At 38.5% G+C, this 21908-nt stretch overlaps 1 protein-coding gene across 2 annotated transcripts in view; it reads right to left on the bottom strand.

Annotated features, from left to right (window-relative positions):
* The window catches only part of LOC126418869 (fatty acid synthase-like), a 431809-nt gene that overhangs the window by 352291 nt on the left and 57610 nt on the right, over window positions 1-21908 (bottom strand). For both annotated transcript variants that reach the window (XM_050085866.1, XM_050085867.1), the window contains exons 4-5: window positions 15254-15421; window positions 10429-10629 (exon numbers count right to left, since the gene is read on the bottom strand). In XM_050085866.1, coding sequence (XP_049941823.1) covers window positions 10429-10629; window positions 15254-15421 — 369 coding nt within the window. The remainder of the gene's footprint in view (window positions 1-10428; window positions 10630-15253; window positions 15422-21908) is intronic.

The following is a 21908-nucleotide window of genomic DNA, read 5'->3' on the forward strand; positions in this document are numbered from 1 at the left end:
CTACTAAGCAGCAAATACTGTTGGACACTGAAATTGTAGAGCCAAAATATAGTGTTGACACATGGAAATTCTACAGCTTTGTGAGATGATAATTATAGGTGTTGACTGGATGTCAGAATGGGAAGTGAGTTTGAATTTTGCTAATGAACACATGGAAATAAATAATGAAACTACTACAGACATCCTCCAATTCAATGGTACAGCAACTACTATGAAAGATGCTAACTTTGCCAGAGTATGTGGTGTAAGGATAGAAGATCTGCATAGTGCTGAAGATGAAGTTTGTGATGAGTCCTACCCAATTCAGAAGGAGTTGTTTTTAATAAATGAAGTTCACAGAATTGAAAGAGTACAGGCTGATGTGAAAGATGAAGTATGCAATACGTTGTTCAGAAATGAAGATCTGTTCTCTATGTTATCAGGTAAGATTAGAGTACGGTCACAAGGATAAAGATTAGACCACACTATCTATGTTATTGTGACCCACACCCAGCAACACAAGAAAAGAAGAAAGCTGTAGAAAAAAACTACAGGAGACATTGTTGGCACGACAAATGGACAATCAAATCAGTTACAGCAATGAAAACAGTAGCAATAATTCAGTTTATATGTAGTGATTTGAGTGGTGAAATCTCAACACAGTAATTGAAATCTAACATACTGTGCTTAAATTTAAGCAGTGATGCCTAGCCTAAGTACAAAAGAAATAGCACTATGTGTAGATAGGAGATGATAGAAATGCAAGGTACAACACTTCTGTCTGACTTCCCCCCACCCCCACCCCCCGTTTATTTTGTGCATTACATGAATGGGAAGTGAGAATTTGGGACTGAGACAACCCAAAAATTGTTACATGTGTGCTGATGAATAGCGAAATAATGGGCCAAGTTCAGTCATCAGAGCTACATTGGTGATGATGCATAAGTGTTGAGCCATAAGCAGCTAGCAACCTGCAAGGTCTTCACACCAGAGCAGTCATAGGTTGGCAAAACTAGAGAACTGAGTCAAGAAACCAGAGCAGGTGACAAAGTGGACAGCTGATTGTTTGACTGGGGATGTGCTACAGTTTGATCCAACAGAGATTTAGAGCTCGCTTAGGACCTTCAAAGGCAAATATCTTATTAAGTGAGAGTGCACAGTGCTATTTATATGCATCTTTTTTCCAATAAACTTAAAAAAAAAATTTAAAAAAATAGAGAAGAAGAACCAATTTTATTATCTTGAATAAATCTTCTCTTAATATTTTGTGATGTGTTGCTTAGAATTAGTAATTTGTCACTGAATAATTTAGTGAACAGCCAACAAATGAAACAGGCAGAGCGAAAGAATAATTTTCATGCACTGTATTATGTATGTAAACGGTTTGAATTTTCTGCCTAATTTGTGGTGTACATTTGGTGTTTGAGTGAAGCAAGGAGCTCTCAAAAAGATAATTTTCACAACCATTCAGCAAATGTTTCTAGAATGAAATTTCCACTCTACAGTGGAGTGTATACTGATATGAAACTTCCTGGCAGATTAAAACTGTGTGCCGGACCGAGACTCGAACTCGGGACCTTTGCCTTTTGCGGGCAAGCGCTCTACGCAGGAGAGCTTCTTACAGAAGCACTTGCCCGCAAAAGGCAAAGGTCCCGAGTTCGAGTCTCGGTCCGGCACAATGTATCAATGTATCGGCGGAATTAAAGCTGTGAGGACGGGGTGTGAGTTGTGCTTGGGTAGTTCAGTCGGTAGAGTGCTTGCCCACGAAAGGCAAATGTCCCGAGTTCGAGTCTCAGATCGGCACACAGTTTTAATCTGCCAGGAAGTTTCATTCAGCAAATGGTTCAAATGGCTCTGAGCACTATGGGACTTAACTTCTGAGGTCATCAGTCCCCTAGAACTTAGAACTACTTAAACCTAACTAACCTAAGGACATCACACATATCCATGCCCAAGGCAGGATTCAAACCTGCGACCGTAGCGGACGCGCAGTTCCAGACTGCAGAGCCTAGAACCACTCGGAACCATTCAGCATGATGGATAAAAGTTTCTATGAAAGGGTCTCATTTAAAGGAAACTTGTTTAAAGTCACGAAATGTTATACTTAGTCTAGTTATTTCTTGTATATCATGTCCATGTAACATTCACTTAAATTTTATACTTTGATGCCTGTGATTTGCACATGAAATTTTGGATTAAAGAATCTGTTTTTGCTTGAGTATCGGTAGTATTTTACTAGATATGCTTGAGCCAATAACATGGTTAACGATTCTTACACTTGATTAATATTTTATTTTAGTGACTTAACATTTGCTTCTATGAAAACATCCAGTAAAACTGTTAAATACACTCCTGGAAATTGAAATAAGAACACCGTGAATTCATTGTCCCAGGAAGGGGAAACTTTATTGACACATTCCTGGGGTCAGATACATCACATGATCACACTGACAGAACCACAGGCACATAGACACAGGCAACAGAGCATGCACAATGTCGGCACTAGTACAGTGTATATCCACCTTTCGCAGCAATGCAGGCTGCTGTTCTCCCATGGAGACGATCGTAGAGATGCTGGATGTAGTCCTGTGGAACGGCTTGCCATGCCATTTCCACCTGGCGCCTCAGTTGGACCAGCGTTCGTGCTGGACGTGCAGACCGCGTGAGACGACGCTTCATCCAGTCCCAAACATGCTCAATGGGGGACAGATCCGGAGATCTTGCTGGCCAGGGTAGTTGACTTACACCTTCTAGAGCACGTTGGGTGGCACGGGATACATGCGGACGTGCATTGTCCTGTTGGAACAGCAAGTTCCCTTGCCGGTCTAGGAATGGTAGAACGATGGGTTCGATGACGGTTTGGATGTACCGTGCACTATTCAGTGTCCCCTCGACGATCACCAGTGGTGTACGGCCAGTGTAGGAGATCGCTCCCCACACCATGATGCCGGGTGTTGGCCCTGTGTGCCTCGGTCGTATGCAGTCCTGATTGTGGCGCTCACCTGCACGGCGCCAAACACGCATACGACCATCATTGGCACCAAGGCAGAAGCGACTCTCATCGCTGAAGACGACACGTCTCCATTCGTCCCTCCATTCACGCCTGTCGCGACACCACTGGAGGCGGGCTGCACGATGTTGGGGCGTGAGCGGAAGACGGCCTAACGGTGTGCGGGACCGTAGCCCAGCTTCATGGAGACGGTTGCGAATGGTCCTCGCCGATGCCCCAGGAGCAACAGTGTCCCTAATTTGCTGGGAAGTGGCGGTGCGGTCCCCTATGGCACTGCGTAGGATCCTACGGTCTTGGCGTGCATCCGTGCGTTGCTGCGGTCCGGTCCCAGGTCGACGGGCACGTGCACCTTCCGCCGACCACTGGCGACAACATCGATGTACTGTGGAGACCTCACGCCCCACGTGTTGAGCAATTCGGCGGTACGTCCACCCGGCCTCCCGCATGCCCACTATACGCCCTCGCTCAAAGTCCGTCAACTGCACATACGGTTCACGTCCACGCTGTCGCGGCATGCTACCAGTGTTAAAGACTGCGATGGAGCTCCGTATGCCACGGCAAACTGGCTGACACTGACGGCGGCGGTGCACAAATGCTGCGCAGCTAGCGCCATTCGACGGCCAACACCGTGGTTCCTGGTGTGTCCGCTGTGCCGTGTGTGTGATCATTGCTTGTACAGCCCTCTCGCAGTGTCCGGAGCAAGTATGGTGGGTCTGACACACCGGTGTCAATGTGTTCTTTTTTCTATTTCCAGGAGTGTATATATTTTAATATCTAAAATGTGAAAGAGTTCATGTCAGCGTGTTGTCCAAAGGATTATAAAAGTGTAAAGCTATGAGTGAGGGCCTAGCCACAAGAGTACAGTCAAGGGGATTTGCATTCTGAGGATTTAAGTTCTGTTATTTTGCAAAAATTTACAATTCTGAAAAATAAAGAAGGGTGAGTGTGTAAGGGTACCGTTATGACACCCTTATTAGTAATCAGCCAAGATTACCAACTTTCATGAAATTCTGTCTTGTAGGCCTTCTAGAAGTTTCTAGAAGGAATGGTTTCATGCCATCTGGAAGGGAGTGCCCTTTTAGGCTGCACATGCTTGGGCAGTGACAGGAGACACAGTTCAGAGTTGAATGAGCCAATGATGAGGGCTGGGTTGTGGCCACACTATCAAAGAAATTAGGACTGGTGGTGGAATATTTGCTGGTTTAAGATTTTGAGGAGTATAGTGAATAGTGGAAGTATTTCTGAAATTGCAGAGGAAGTGCTGTGAATATCTTAGTGAAGTTTCATAAATGGGAGGAGATATTATGGAATATTATGACAGTGGTCATCACTAATGTCCATGGAAGCTTCAATATTATCTATGGGACTGTCATCCTTATTGGCTATTATTTAGTGGGCTGAAGAAGTTCTATCATCAGCTAGTGAAACAGTTAATTCTTTAGCAATGTAACTTCAAAGTTGAAACTTTTGCTGTGGCTAGACGGAATGAATATTATGAGACTGTGTGAGACAGACCCAGTACCATTTACTTATCTTGCTGATTTAACTGTGTTTCAATTGAGATAATTTATTATCATTCCAGTGACATCATTAAATTTAGATCCCTAAAAGCATAGGAAACATCATATAGGTTGGTTCTGGCACATGGCAGAATTCATCAGATGTCTACATATCTGGATCTAATCCTCATCCAATTTTATCATCAGACCACTACCCAAGAGAATAAACTATTAAAAGCTAAATGGGGAGACTGCAAATGGCACAGGCAATACTTGTGAACAAAGCTTACTATGAAATGAACTTTACAACACACATGAATATGGTTATGTTTTATACAATTGTTTTGGAGTCAACAGTTGCAGTACTTTAATATTATTGCACAACTCCAAGTAATATTAAGCTCCTATGAGCTAAAATCTTTTTTGAAAGTAAGCTCAAGAAGTTTTTGCTCAAAAAAATTTCTGATTTCTAGATGAATTCTTTAACTTCATCAGAAAAAACTTTCTGTGTTTCCCTATTTCAAAGATTTTTGCTGCTTTAAAATGACACACTTTTTGTATTCTGTAAGGCATGTAAATGGTTCCTATGTTTTAGAAATCAAAGTTCTGTGTTTTGTTTGGTAACTGAAAACCGTATTTTAACCTCTGTACGTGATCATTAATGACAAGAACATAACAATGAACTAGAGTAACAACTTGACTCATTTCACATCCACACACTATCAAGCAATAATAGCGCCGGCCATGGTGGCCGAGCGGTTCTAGGCGCTTCAGTCCAGAACCGTGCGACTGCTATAGCTGCAGGTTCGAATCCTGCCTTGGGCATGGATGTGTGTGATGTCCTTAGGTTAGTTAGGTTTAAGTAGTTCTAAGTTCTAGGGGAATGATGACCTCAGACGTTAAGTCCCATAGTGCCCAGAGCCATTTGAACCATTTTGAAGCAAGCAATAATACATCTAGTGAATGTGTATCACAATAAGTAATAGATAAATAAATATGATTTTAACAATGTAGAAAAAGACAGATCACTACTTAATGTAAAGAAGATACATTAAGTTGCAGTTAGGCACAATTGAAAGACGCTTAGATAAAGATTTCAGCCACAGCCTTCATCAGCATCTCTTTTGCTAACGAAGGCTTTTAATTGTGCCTGTCTGCAACTTAACATGTCTTCTTTATGGTAAACAGCAATCTGTCTTTTCCTACATTGTTGATTTTCCATCCTGGAGTTTCCATTGCTTAAATATAATTTTAGTTTCTGTAGAACAATTTTATGATCTACACGTAGGTCTTGGCAGCATCACACAAATTGCCAACAGGAATTTTTGTTGCATAGTTCTAATAGAACTGAGTTTGTGAGATCATACATTTCATTTGCAATAAAGAAGCCAATACAGAAACCAAAATGTTCTGTTGTTAACAAATCATTCTCAGAAACATGGTTCAGTATTTTGTTGTAAGCTGCTTTCTCAAAAAAATTGTGACCATGAAAAGAAGTGAGATAGGTCTATAATAAGTGGTCAGTTACTTATTTCCACTTACGTATATTGGTGTTTTACTTAAGTCTTTCTGGGAATGTTCCTTGACTACAAAGGTAAGTCAAGTAAGGCATTACCAAGTCAGCATAATATTTTAGTATTTTGTTAGTAATCTAATGATTTTTATAATCTCTCTAACAGATGAGATAGCATAACATTCTGATGGTGGAATATGCACTGCTTGTTGAAATACAAGTTTATTGTATTTGTATGTGGTGGACATTTATTTTCCCTGCATTTTCAGCTACTGTTAGGAAGAATTCATTGAATTTAGTAGCCAATGACTTGACTCTCATATCCTCTGCCTCACTGCTACTGTCATCTGGGAGTTCAGTATGATTTGTCTTGCTTCATTTGTTTTACACCTAACAATGCTCCAAATTGTCCTTGCCTTGATCTTGGAATTTTAAATTTTTTGTGTACAGTATGTTTCTGTTGTTTGATGGCATGCTGAAATGTTTTGCAATATTGTTTGTAATATTTTTAAGTCTTGATTTCAGCTAGTTCTTCTTATTATATAAAGCTTTTGTATAGGTGCTTCACACTTCACCAGTATTCTAAGATGGATCACACAAGTGTTTTGCAAGTAATCTCCTTTGTAGACGGACTGCATTTTCCCAGCACCTTACCAATGAACCAATGTCTGCCACACTGTTTACCTTCTGCTGAGTCTCTGCAGCGATTCCATCTCATATTTCTGCATATTGTTACACTGATGTATTTGTATGAATTTAGTGGTTTCAAATATGATTCAATGATATTGTTGTCATAGAAAATTATATTTGTGTATTTTGTGAAGTTCAAAATTTTACTTTTTTGAGCATTTAAAGCAAGTTGAAAATCTTAGCATCAGCTTGAAACCTTATCAAGATCTGACTGAATATTTACACAGCTTTTGTTTCAGAAGGTACTTCATTATCTGAGGGTTCAATCAGTAATGCAACACATTTTCTTTCTCAGCCAATCTCGGTAGAAAAAATGTGAAATTTGTAGTGGGCCATCATGGAATATTCCTGTTTCAGCCCCTATAGTTTTATGAAGCTCTGATTGGAGGTGGTGCTATACATAGCCTTCAAAATAATGTCTGAACAGTGATGTGTTACAAGCAGAGAGCTGCTCTTGAGTTTGTTTTGGCAGAAAACCTGAGCATCACAGATATTTGTAGGTACTTGCAGAATGTATACAGAGAACTGGTCTTGAACAAAAACATGGAGAGTCATTGGGTGATGTGTCTGGTAATGTTGGACTGAGCAGACATTCTCATTCTAGGTGATCAACAGATAACAGTCAAACAACTCACTGCTCAACTGGACATCAGTGTTGGTAGCACTGACACACTTGTCCAGCTGTTGGAGTACTCAAAAGTTTGTGTCCGCTGGGTTCCTCGCCACCTAACAGAAGGCCACAGAGAGCAACAAAGACCATCTGTGCAGAACTACTTGTGTGTTAAAGGCTGATCATGACAATTTTTTTGTTGAACACTGTCACAGGCAATGAAACATGAGTTAACCACTTAAACCAGAAACAAAACTGCAATCCATAAAAAAAGTTGAAAGTCATGTACTCAGTTGGTACAGTCATGGTGACAGTCTGCTGGAATTCTGAAAAGGCTATAATGTTTGATATCCTCCATCACAATGCTATCTTCAGGAAATTGAAGAAATGTTTTCAGTGTGTTCATCACCACAAAAAAGCAAACGAACTTCTCCATGACAATTCAATCCCTCACATAAGCCTGACACACCCAAAAGGAGCTCAGAAAACTTCATTGGACTGTTCTTCCTCTTCAATCCTACAGCCCAGAACTTGTACCTTTGGATTTTCATCTGTTTTGCCCAATGATGTATGCGCTCTGCTGGAAGCAGTACATGGATGATGGGGAGGTTACTGATGCAGCAAGACATTGGCTCCAACGTTGATCAGTAGAGTGGTACCATGTAATCATACAGGCCCTCCCAGTAAGGTGGTGTAAAGCCATTGCACTGAATAGAGATTATGTTGAAAAACCAGGTTTTGTAACAAAAAGAGTGGTGAATAATATGGTGTACTATAATCCTGAATAAAACAATCTGCTTTCAGAAATAAAAGTGTTGCATTACTTATTGAACACTCTTTGTAGATAACAACATCATGTGCAAAAAAGTCTAGGGTTACCATTAATATTGTCTGGCAGGTCATTAATATACAGTATGAACAGCATGAGGTGTATCTGAAGTGATCCTAGATTTGTTAATGACTGTCAATCCAATATAAAATGCTCCATCTCCTTCCCATGAAATCTTCAATCCAGTCACAAATTTTGTTTGACATCACATATTATCATGTTTTCATTATCAAATATTTGTATGGCAGGTAGTGACAAGCTTTTTGGAGGTCAAGAAATATTGTATCCATTTGAGTGAATTGAACCAAGGCTTTTAGAATGTTATGTGAGAAATGTGTGAGCCGGGTGTTGTGTGATTGCTGTTTCCGGAATCTGTGCTGGTTGTCATGAAGGATTTAGGATCCCTGACAAATGTGCAAATGGAACATCTTCAATTTTTTGGTCCTGTCCTCCTCAGTTGCGCGTAATACTACGGTATGTTGATGATTTTCACTTATGGACCGTCTGACAGCAACTGAATAAAACACAATTTTAGTGCCATACGCGTTTCGCCTTTATTTTCTGCAAGGCATCATCAGTGGCAGGTTGCGTAGACAGTTTCTTACATATTACGCTCCTGTTGCATTTTTGGTCTTGTTTGTCTTCCTATGAGCGCCAATTTGCTGTTTTTTCTGCATTCCACAGCACTATGCACTGAACGCTCATAGGAAGACGAACAAGACCAAAAATGCAACAGGAGCGTAATATGTAAGAAACTGTCTACGCAACCTGCCACTGATGATGCCTTGCAGAAAATAAAGGCGAAACGCGTATGGCACTAAAATTGTGTTTTATTCAGTTGCTGTCAGACGGTCCATAAGTGAAAATCATCAACATACTGTAGTGCAAATGGAAGATTGGGACATATCAATAAGTATATGATCACCTACTTCCAGCAAGGGTTAATGCTGTGGGAACACTACCTCTATCACAGACTAGACACATGAACTTCACATGGGTTTCTATAATGGACAAATGTAAGGCCACCTGGTAGCGATTTCAGCTGCTCAGTTGCTATTATCTTACTCATCTATACCTATGCATTCTGACCACCATGACTGGTTACTATGTGCAAAATGTATTGAATAATGAAACTGCTGTTTCCACCACTGCTAGTCTTGATGAAACTGATGACTAAATGTGTGCTCACCAGGTAAGTAGTGGTTGGGCTTTATTCAATCTAATCAGGTTCTACCTAATACAAATTTCTGTTTTCACCTAGATTAATATACTGCCGAAAACTATAACTGTCTGTTCTATGGACTAATAGACAAATTTATTTTTGGTTAAAGAAGTTAATTGTCTTCACTAAACATTGTTGGCCCTAAGTGAGGGTTATAATATTGGTGATTAGATGGTCACAGCCATTTTCCTAGTTTTGGCACCAACAGCTAAACCAGCATCAAGACTTGATAAAGTAATTAATTAGTTCATCACTGTAGCAGTCTTAGCTGCTACCAACTGTCCTTAAATTACAGGCACTTAACGAGGGTCAAGAAGACTTACAGATATATCAAAAATGCCTTGTGCATCTTCAGGCAAGTGAGATTAAATGTCTTGATTGCCAATTTGTCTGTTTGCCGTCTGCATATCCTTGGTTATATTACTTGGTTCAAAAGTTATCCCTATTGCCTGATGCATCAATATTACTGTTGTCTGACATATTCTCCTTATCATCTGAACATTATTCCAAAAAATGCATATGGTAACAACAAGCTATGCATCTTGGATAATAAATTTCCAGAGGTTGAGACAAAAATTTAAATTCATTTGTGAGCGTGGTAAGTTGTATGTCGAAAGTGTAATTAGGAAAAAGGCAGATTGCTACTTACCATAATGAAAACACATCAAGTTGCAGACAGGAACAATTAAAAGACATTTACATTAAGCCACAGTCTTTATCAGTCAAAGAGAGACACACACGTCATTTACACGTGCGCACGTGCTCACACACACACAAGCACACCTCAACTCCCACCTGAAGTTTCCATTGTTTGAAAATGTAATTAGTGCTGTAGTGATATGCTTAGCCCTGGATAAGGTGGTGCACATACAAGCTTTAAGACTGTGTGACACCTCCCTGGCTGTAAAGCTAGAATATATGAAGAGCTTCTTCCAAAAATCAGTTTGAAATTGAATTAGACAAATACAAAAATTGTGTGGTAGGATATTAAATTGCAGAATTGTTATTCTCAGTCATGACAAATAACTTGTCATTTCCACTGAAATTTGTAAGTTAAGAGCTTTGTTTGTACTTACATTCATCGTCAAAACTTCTGCAGACGCCATCCATACTAAGAACACCAAGATTTGCAAATTGTGCTGTGCTATAATCATGGAGGCAAAAATTGGCTCCTGACACAAGGGCAGCATCACATTTGCCAGTGCGTATAAATTGATAGGCAGCATCCAGGGCAAACATACTTGAAGAGCATGCTGTATCAGCTATATATGCAGGTCCTGTCAAAATATAGATAGATGATAAGGACATTTGTCTCCTTTCTTAATAACAGTAATAATTATAATGATGATAATAACAATAATAATAATAATAATAATAATAATAATAATAATTGTATTCAACATCAAATGATACAAAGATCATTCTTCTGAATTCATTAGTTCATAACAAGTAAATTACAGTATTATTATTTCCTTACACAATTACATTTTGCAACATATTGTGATATGGCCAGACAGGTTTACATAGCAAACTGCTTATAAGAAAGACCTGATTTGAAGGTAGGAACATTTCAGGTTAGCACCTAAGAAATAGACTCTCGGGGGGAGGGGGGGGGGGGGGGGGGAAGAAAGAAAGGACCGAGAAGGAATTATCCAAATGGGATGGAAATTGGTAGATGTGATGTATATGTACAGACAAATGATTACAGTTTCACATAAATTAGAAAGAGCTCCACCAACTGAGCAAGTCAATAACGTGCTGGTTGATCTCTATCCCTTGCACAAGCAGTTATTTGATTGGTACTGATCGATTGCATGTTATCCTGAGGGATAGTATAACAAATTCTGTCCAATTGGTGGATTAAATCAACAGAATCTCAAGCTGGTTCCAGGGCCCTGCCTATAATGCTACAACGGCAGAAACTCTCACCATATGCAGGTAAGCATTATCTTGCTGAATTCTAAGCTCAGGATGGCTTGCCATGAAGGGCAACAAAACTGGGTATATGAATATCATTGAGGTACTGCTGTGCTCTAAGGGTGCAATGGCTGACAATCAAAGGGGACCTGCTATGAAAATAAATGGGCCCCCCAGACCATTACTCCTGGTTGATGGACTGTATGGTGGGCGACAGTCAGGTTGATATCCAACCACCGTCCCAGACATCTCTAGACCCGTTTTCGACCTGGAATCTCATTGACTGGAGAAGAATTGTCTTCAGTGATGAACCTCATCCTGAACTGAGAAAATGACCAATGAACCCCAAGCTTTTGTCCCATAGTTCATACTGGAGGTGATAAGTGGTCCACAGTACATGAAGATCTTTGCAGTATTTGCTATGTTTGTGCATACTGCAATATATTTTTAGCCTCTTTGCTTGCCAGAGAGTGAACACGTATAGCCACTAAAGTGTATCTTATATTGTTACTCCCAGAAATTTTAAACAGTTCTCTTTAACGACAATATCAGCTCCAACGCACAGGTGCAGAGTTAAAATCCATTGCTGCTGTTTTCTTTGTGATGACACTAAGGTGGTACCCATTGAATTCCTGAACTATTTAGTTTATAATACAAACAATGGGAAGTTCAGGATGAATAACAGAAATGTGGAAAGGGTAGATTACTACTCACCATATAGAGGAGACACTGAATTGCAAACAGGCACCATGGGAATTAACCCTAGTAATATTTAAGATTCTGGAAAAAGTCCCTCTTCCAAAGTAAAAACTCACATACATTCACTTAAGCACAACTCACACATACATAGCCACTGTCTCTGGGGTCCTTAATACAGTAGCACAGTATTTCTAATTGGCCATAATCTGTATGTTTACACACAATAAATGTATCATCAGCATACAGAATTTGCTTAGAATTTGAGGAGCAAAAGTTAGGGGTCATATTTCATATCAGTAATGCAGGACCTGTGTGTGAGACATCTGCAGCTTTAAATTGTAAAAATAGCTTTCTCCTAGTTACGTACGATTTTATTTGGTAACGGACAATGCATCTGATTCATATGTTCAATAATTTCTTTAGGAGTATTACTATACTGACACAATCAAATGCCATTTCTTATGTGCAAGATGAGAAATTTACAAATACAAAAGAGGCCATACCATACACTGAGATATTAAATTACTAGATTAGCAACAGAGCAGATGATTTCTAATTTCAAATATAAATGTCTTTAACTTTTTCTGAATCACAAAAGTATAACGCTTTGGGGATGAAGACTAAATTCAGTTGTAAATGAATAAGTAATCCATAACTGTCCCTCACATCCTGTGACCTGTCAAAAGCATTTTATTTAGTAAATTATTAGATACCTTATGTAATCCAAAAATCTGTAAAATGAGAGGCACTACACTAAAACTATTAACTATATCATGATTAATTAAGAGATGTGATAAAGTAATATCGCATGAGAAGAGTAATAAATATTTTTAAATTATGGCTTTTGTGCTGAAGAAATTAAATGCAGTGATCTAGCAACAGAAGACAGTATGTACAAAGTAAGATTGGACATCTGGGTGAACATAAAGATACTGAAAGACTGGAAAGAAGCCCACATTATTCCCACACATAAGAATGGTGACAAAAAGGTAAAAAGGTACTGTATAACTACAGAGGGAACTCACTACTACATCTTGGGCACAATATATTCTCTATATTGTTGTTGAGTGGGCTGGAAGAGCTGCTAGGGTCAAGAACTGGAAACTATCAAGCTGGTTTCAAAATGGCAATAACCAAACCGAACAAATTTGTGGACTAAAAAGGATAGTGGAACACATTTACAGGAAAGTTGTAAGCACTGTAGTATCCTTAATGGTCTAAACCAAAGCTTATGATTCTGCACACAGGAATGTGTTGTTGAATGTCCTTCATGCCAAACAAATGAACAAAGTAACACATGAATTAGTAAGGGTCATCTTGAAAGGCATGACTGCTACCATCAGGTACCAAAGCTGAGTGTCAGAAAGCTTTGAAATAAAGACAGGAGATTGTCATGCTGGTGGGCTCTCACTGATTGCATTCAACTTGTTGCTGGATTAAGTTATCCAACAGTGGAGACTGGTGAACAAAATCATGGCTATTGAAGGTGTACAAATTGTGTACAAAATAATACATAACACAACAGTAGACTGCCTAGCCTTTTCCAATAATATTCCAATGTTACATGAGAATGAAGATGCAAAAATGGCACTGGGAAATCCTGTTGCTGTTGCATGCAGAAATGAGTGTAAGATAGCATACAATAAGACCAAGGTCCTGAAAGCAGTGATCAACTGGAAAGTTGAAGGCCAGATGGTGGAGAATGTGAACAGCTAGTGTCACCTGGAGAAAAACATAACAGTCAATTTACAGGCTAACAGAATTATAGATAAGTCCCAGATACTGCAGAAACTGCAGTTGTGGCATGTCATATATTGATCAGACTATCAGGACTGTGTAGGACTGGTGACTGGGCATAAAGTGGTGCTCATGCTTGCAATAGTTGAGCGAATCCACCATTGTAGAACATTGTATTGGCACAGGTCATCCTATGCAACGTAATAACACAGGCATACTGGCATGCACTTCCAGCTATTGGTATAGTATTATTAAGGAACTTGTTGCAAATAAATTAGTAAGTAATCTTATAAGACATTTGCTTACTGTATTCGCAAAGTCAAGAAAATGAAGACACTGTGAAGGAGCACAGAAGTGTGTTGGTTAGTGACCAAAGAAGACAGGCAAAGTGCTCTGGATGTATTTCTACCTGGGTTCCCATCCAAGATGTCAAGGAAAATATGAACAGGTTTTCCAGTTCTGTTACACACAACCATAATTTCTGCCATTACTCTAGCACAAATAGAATTTCACACATGTCTGTAAGAGTCAAGGAATGTGTTCAGATCCAAAGTGATGTGCTAAAGCTGCCACTGACTGGATAATAAATGTCAGGTCTGCAAAGTGCCACTGTGTGAGAATTGTGATTAACTGAGCCATCAAGAGAGAATGGGGAAAACATGATATATCATGTCTCTGTGATGGATCCAATGGGCAATACTTCTGGTAAATACAAACACTGATCAACAGTGGCAGACTTTTGTATATCTGACAGTCTTCAAGGCAAAGATCTTTACTGCCATACCATTATAGTTTCCCCTGCAGGATTGTACTGCCTAAGGCCTTGGCAAAATACTAACATTTTTATTGTTTAGTTCTACTAGGACTGAGTTTGTGAGATCACATATTACTTTGTCAGTAGAGAGGCCTTTACAGAAGCCAAATAATTGTTTTTAACAGGTTACTCTCAGAAAGATGGTCCAATATTCTATTATAAGTTACCTTCTCAAATTTTTTGAGACTCCTGGAAGGAGAGAGATGGGTCTATAACTAGCAGCCAGTTGCTTATACACACTTTTGTGTACTGATATTACTACTGTGTACTTCAGTCTGTTAGCAAATACTCCTTGACTCATCAACATGTTACAAAGGTAACCTCCAGGATGGCATTACAAAGTTAGAATACAATTTTAATACTTTAACTAACACCACAGTCACACAACAATGGAAAATCTAAGATGAAATAATGTTATGACTCAATGTCTCCTCTTTATTATGGGTAGCTATTCATTCTTGTCAGAAGAGGTACTGCTATTTGGTGATATAATGATTTTTGTGATCTCTCTAAATAATGAAAGTAGTTTTCATTGAACCAACATCATATCTTTGGGTCACCCCAAGTACTTTTGCTTTTTTTGTTGTATTCATCTAATTCTCATACTGTTGTGTGATGTAACAATGATTCCTTTGTTGTGGTAATATATAAAATAGAAATGTTAGATGAACTCATCACAATGTCAAGCAAAAAATGACAAATAGCACACATGTAAAAAGAAATTCATAACTCACCCTTTACTCCTAGCCAGTAGGCAATCATTCCAGCCTGCACTGCACGATTGCAGTACATCAGTCCTTTACCTACATTCTCTTTTGTAAAATTGCCCACCTCTGACTCACTAAATATGCCAGCTGTAATAACAGCCACACGTTTACCTCGTAAGGAGTGTGGATGGATTCCTGTAAATATCAGTTCAGGCTCAGCTCACAAAAAAATTGGCCGTAGTTCTAAATAAATTTTAATGAAACTCTATCAATAACATCTGCAACATTTGATTCAGCATATTCTTAGAAAGCTGATTAATAAAAAGAACAGTTAAAAATTATCACACAATGTGACTAAACAAAAAATGTTAAACTAACACATGCTAACAATGGAAAAAATGTTTGTAAAACAAAATATGCCCCTATGGGTCTTTGTAAGGTGACTTCAAGAAAAATCATAGATCATTTCCATGGAGCACTGATTTCTCAGGAAATTATGTTTTCATTTAGTGTGTAGAGAAAAAAGAAAAATATGAAACTGCTCAATGCAATACCTTCTACTTCATACCAATCCTGGGATAATGATATAATGTCTTTTGACTCAGAATTGTACTTGGTTGCAGCATATAAACTGCTTCAATGTTGTTCTAAGCAGAATTTATATGAAGTTATATTTTTTGTGAGAAGGATGGATGTATTTAGTGGGTTCTCAACTTGTGATTTATATTTTGTTAAATTTATTCTACACATCCATTTATTTACAAGCACATTAAGTAGATGCTTTTATTCAGTTCAAAACATTTGGTACATCTGTGATCATTTAATACTAGAGAAACATAACACACTTAGTTAAGATAGTATGTAATGCATACTTTGGTGTAAAAGTTGGTGATCAAAATTATGCCTTGGACCACTTAAAGTGTTTTCTATTTGTTTGGAAGAACTCTGACAGTGGTTTCAAGATAAGGAAGCATTTCCATTTCAGGGTAATAATGATTTGGACAGAAACTCAGATTCACAGCGAGAAATGTGATTTTTGTTCACATGATACAGGTATGGCCTCAATTTTCAAAACAAAAAGGTGATATTTTATGCAAATCTGTCATCTGCTATATGCTATGCACCTCACGGATCAGGTATGCCTACATCAAAAGAAGCTTTGAGAAAAAATAAAAAAATAAAATACTGCAAAAAGACTCAACATAAGGCTGTGGTGCGCAAAATGAAGCACAACCAAAGCAAACAGTGGACACTCAAGCATACTGCAATAAATAATAATAAAGAGTCAAGTACTGTTCCAAACAAACATGTGCAAATTCAAAAACTTTCACTGAACGAAACATTACATGAATGTCATCCTTGCTGTCAATAAAAGGTCATTGGCTGCAATTCTTTGAACTAACAAAGTGCTGATCAGTTTTCAAACTGACACAGGGTTGACAATTTTAAATGTTAACCTGCAGGCATACTTGAAGTTAGCAATCCCAAAGTTACTACAATTTCAAAGTTCGCTGTTTAGTTAAAGCAATCAGGAGTTTGCAGTAAAAGGGCAATTTTCAACAGATGTTACATATAAACAATTTATGAAACAGGCTACATTTGTAGTTGTAAACTCAAATAAAACACAAATTTGCTAGGACTGGATCTCTTCAATACTTTGGGCTTCACTGTCCACAAGGAAGGAAATTAAAACTGACATTCTGAATGGATCGTTTAATCAGTTGTAAAACTTTGGTAATACTTTTTTTCTAAAGCAATAAGCAGTGTCAAAGGTTACAAGACACACATTGTGCTGAAGCCAAATACAGAGCCAACATTTTGGAAAGCATGTAACATTTCTTTTACACTGAAAAATAAAATTAAACAGGTACTTGCCCATCTTGAACAGAATGAGATTATCAAAACCATAATCAGGAGCTAATGGGCAATGCCAAACATAGTTGTATAGAAATTTAACAGCTCACTTTGAATCTGTGGGGATTTCAAAGCAATGGCTAATTATTGATAAACACCCTATTCCTAAGCCAGAAGACCTGGCGTCAAAATTAGCCAGTGTTGTGCACTTTGTCAAGCTGAACCTTAAAAAAGCATATTTGTAAATTCCTTTGGATGAAGACAAACAAAGTTTCATGGTGATAAATCATCCATTTGGTCTCTATCATTACAAATGGTTAGCTTTCAGAATAGCCAGTGCACCAAGTTTGTTTCAGTGGTATTCAGAAAAATTAATTCAGAAAACTCTGAATGCTGTGAACTACCTTTATGGCATTACTGTCTCAGGCACAACTCCAAAGGAACTCTAACTGAATTTCGAGTGTTTTCATAATTCTACATGTGCCAAATTTTAAATTCAACAAAGGCAAGGGCATGTTATTTCAATGTGAAATGTAATACTTGAGACATGTACTGTCTGCACATGGCATCAAGCTGACAAGCTGACATTGTGCCACTCTGATTCCATTAAAAACCTTGTGGTTCCCGAAGACATCAAGCAATTGCATTCCATCTTATGACAAATAAGTTATTATCAGAGGTTTCTCCCTCAGTGAACCATCACACAATTTGTTATGAAAAGGCACCAAATGGAGCAGTAACAGTGAATGTCAAGATGCATCTAACAAACTGAAACAATTTTTGCTTGAAGCCATATGCCTTACAACAAACGACCAAACAAAATGCTCACAATTGCTGCAGATACTTGAGATTATGGCATAGGCACTGCTCTGTCCCACTGACATCATCATGGTTTTGAACAACCAGCTGTGTTCACTTGAAAATCTCTGACAATGACACAAAGAAATTACAGTCAGATTGAGAAGGAGCCTCTAGTGATTATATCTGCAGTCAAGAAATTTCATGATTACATTTATGGATGTAAATTTATCCTCCTCAATGACCACAAATCTTTAGTGGCTATCTTCAGATGAAATAACTAAGTAACTGTGTTCCTATACAGACAGATCACTGTTTGCAGTATTGGGTGCTACTTCTGTTGAATTACAACTACAAATTTTTACATCTGGTTGACAATATAAAATGCAACTCCAGATTTTCTTTCATGTTTGCCAATAAGGCAAGATTAAAGGACTCACTCTTTAGCTGATGTTTGTTTTTCAATTGTATCAGCTGTCAAGGCACTGTGGAAAATTTAATTGATGAATTTGTTTCTAAAGATCCTTTTTTGTCTAAGAACAAACAGAATATTCAAATGGAGTGGCCTAATGATAAGAAGTTACTTAATCAATCAGAGAGTAAATCATATTGGAATATGAGACATGAGCTTATAATGTACAAAGGTAACATAATATACATCCAGAATCAGGCAAGACAAGAGTGGTTATTCCTGCAGTGTTTAAATGTTAAGGTACTACAGTTGCTATATCAATGCCACTGAGGCATAATTCATACCAAACACATTGCCAGAGATCATTGATACAGGGAAAATATTTACAAAGACACTGAAATGATGTTGACTAAATAGCACTGCTATCAAAAATACCAGTCAGCTTCACCTTGGCAATATTTCCATGACCACAGGCATTAGGATCCTGATACATCTGCATACTTATTTTGCAGGATCATTTTTCAGCAGCTACCGGCTCGTCCTCATTGATGCTTTCTCCAAATTTTGATTTGTGTCAGATAGACATTCAGCCTCTGTAAAAGGACTTCTCTACCAAAGGGTTGACAAAATTTATTGTCTCTGAGAACAGCACAAAATTTTCTTCTCAGGAATTTATATTATTGCAGAGTCTCCAGTGGAGAAACTACATGGAAGACAACACTGAACATTAATGTCAATTTTAAAGCCACTTCTACATTTCCTTGGTGGCATGGACAATGGTCGCATCAAATTTTTTTTTTAAACTTAATGGTACAGTATTTCTTTCAAGGTAAAAACATGAGACAAAGACATGGATACCAAGTATAGCCAAAGAGCATGTAGGGAAGCAGCCTACTCACGCTGTAGTAAATTCACATCAGTTTCCATTGTGTGCCAGCCAGTCTGCTGTAACTAGCTCTGACGTCATAAATGTTGCGCAATACTTTAAAAATCAAGCAAATGACCTAAAACTTTTTATCATGTCAGGAATAATACTAAATTAATGTGTGTTGAATATCAGTTCGATAACTTAAGTCATTTTCGAAATTTGGACGTTTTTCTGAAAAAATCATTGGCGCAACAGAAAAGAGCTAGAGACTTCAAAATTTATATTTAGATTCATCCTTCATAATGCTTTAATAAAAACAGTACTTTGGATTTCACAAATTAAGATTTTAGTGGAAATTCATGATTTTCTGGTTTTCATCTCAAAACTGAAGGAAGCAAGATAGATTAAGTAGGTTAATAAATAAGGCTAGGATGTTTAGATTTAAATAGGTTGGAGGTCCGCTATGACTATGAAGATGTGTAAAGTTTCTTTTTAATACCTATAAAATTATAGCGATAGCGGATCTCAAAAGGGCCAGTTCAGAACTCATCTACTGCGTGCAGTGTAATTTAATTAATTCTCTCGCCCAAAATACTTAACTTAGCCACGTCAAAATTTTATTATCAATACTTACCTGCGTGCTGAATGCACGTTTAAATTAAGAGCTTCATCGGCCATCAGCAAAAGAAGCTATAAATTATTATGTAACTTGAAGTGGTGCGTTACTAGCCCAGCGGCTAGGCGAGAGAACCGATTAGATCAGGCGTTCCCTTAGCCGTCCGCACCGCGGCTTTATATATAAGAACACAGGAAGGAAGGCCCCAGTTCTCTCCAAGTGCTGAATGACACGCCATCTGTGTCGGGAGCCGCATCGCATCAGTGTCACTGCTACAAACAGCCTCGGGTGCCGTATTAAGTTACTAGAGATACGCAGAACCATGAAAACATTTTATGTGAAGTGTTAATTCTGGAATGATTTTCATTATCTAGCTTAAGTTTGCGTATTGTCGTATTTTCACGTGCCGTCGCGGGACAGACATTCTACCAAATATTTTGCGTGGCGTTTGATGAAGTATTTTCATCAAATTATGGCGAGCATTCTTTTTAACATTTAATTCGGACATTTATAGTTGTATCAGCGCATTAGACTCCGAACTGCTCTGTTAGTTAGGTTGTAGGGATACTTGTGTTTTTTATCAGTGAATTTCAGAATATACTCAACTATTTTGGAAAACCGTTTTTGATTAGAAATCCCGGACAATCTCCTAATTCCTCAGAGCTATAAGCTGCAGCTATAATGGTATCTCAAATGAAGTGGGCACTAGGATCTCTAATTACTGGTTCCATGTTTTATTAAATCACTTTCTGGGTGCCAAAAAGTAAATAGAGAGCCAGTGTTGAGAACGGCGAAAGACAGCATTAACAACATTCTAAAAGCCAGAAACTGATTCTACATGCAAGTGTATATCCAGCAATCAAATTTTAGATTAATTTTTCTACAAACTCACCCGCCGCCCCACAAGCAGCTCAGCGATGCTATTTTTAACCTTCGAGCAGTTGCACCTATGTATAAAGTACACCAACCACAAACAGCATTGTCTTGCACAATGACATTATTATTTACACTTATGACCCCATATCTATTCCTTCATTATTGCTTCAGCCAACACAGTTGATAAGTTGTGCTGTTATCTGTCCAAGTGAGCAGCAATAATATGAAATAAGCAGTGAGCTAGACGAGAAAAAAATTATGATCTGTGCAAGAAAATGACCCAGATTATGAACTATCAGTGCAATCCCATAATGAGGCAATTGTCTACGACATAATTAGCAAACGAATAAGCAGGTGGCTGAGATCTGATACAACTGTGCTACTTAATGCATCGAGTGGATCACTTCTGTCAGGTAACAGTTGTATGCAGCAACAGAGTGATTTAATGAATGTTTATTTTATTATTGTCTAATGAAACTGTGATTTAGCTCATATAATGTAAGTTTATTTTAATGTGGTTTAATTAAACTAAGATTCAATTGTGATTTTACTCATACTTGTTTCCTTAGGTAACATAAAGACACCTGTTCTATAAGTATGTACAGAGTACGCTAAGTGCCTGCTCGTGTTACAAAAAATGGTGCTCCTGCTTGAAGGTTAAGATTAAATATTCACACGAAATTGCAACGCGGCACATGCTCTCTCCTGCTTTGGCAGGCACAGGAATCCTTCAGTCGGAAAACTCAAAGCACAATGCGCCTTGGATGTATACATGCAGTTACGAACCAGCAGTTAAGATAGTTTAGTTCTGTTGTGGCGTAACAAGTTTGCTACGCCACACTGGGAAGGGAGCCGAAAGAAAGGCACGCGTACACACACGTCGACTGGCGTCAAGTCTGGAACAGGATAACTATTGAATGGTAGCAAGAAAAGTACGTAGCTGCTTTATACTTAACTTTTATTCTTTGATGAGTACAGCGTTCTTCTTGAGACATTTATATTATAACTCTCAAAGTAGGTAAGGCTAATGGCGCCTTGCTAGGTCGTAGCCATGGACTTAGCAGAAGGCTATTCTAACTGTCTCTCGGCAAATGAGAGGAAGGCTTCGTCCGTATTGTCGCTAGCAATGTCGTCGTACAACTGGGGTGAGTGCTATCTCGTATCTCGAGACCTGCCTTGTGGTGGCGCTAGGTCTGCGATCACACAGTGGCGACACGCGGGTCCAACATGTACTAAATGGACCCCGGCCGATTTAAGC

Source organism: Schistocerca serialis, chromosome 9, assembly GCF_023864345.2.
Source record: "Schistocerca serialis cubense isolate TAMUIC-IGC-003099 chromosome 9, iqSchSeri2.2, whole genome shotgun sequence".
Classification (NCBI taxonomy): domain Eukaryota; kingdom Metazoa; phylum Arthropoda; class Insecta; order Orthoptera; family Acrididae; genus Schistocerca; species Schistocerca serialis.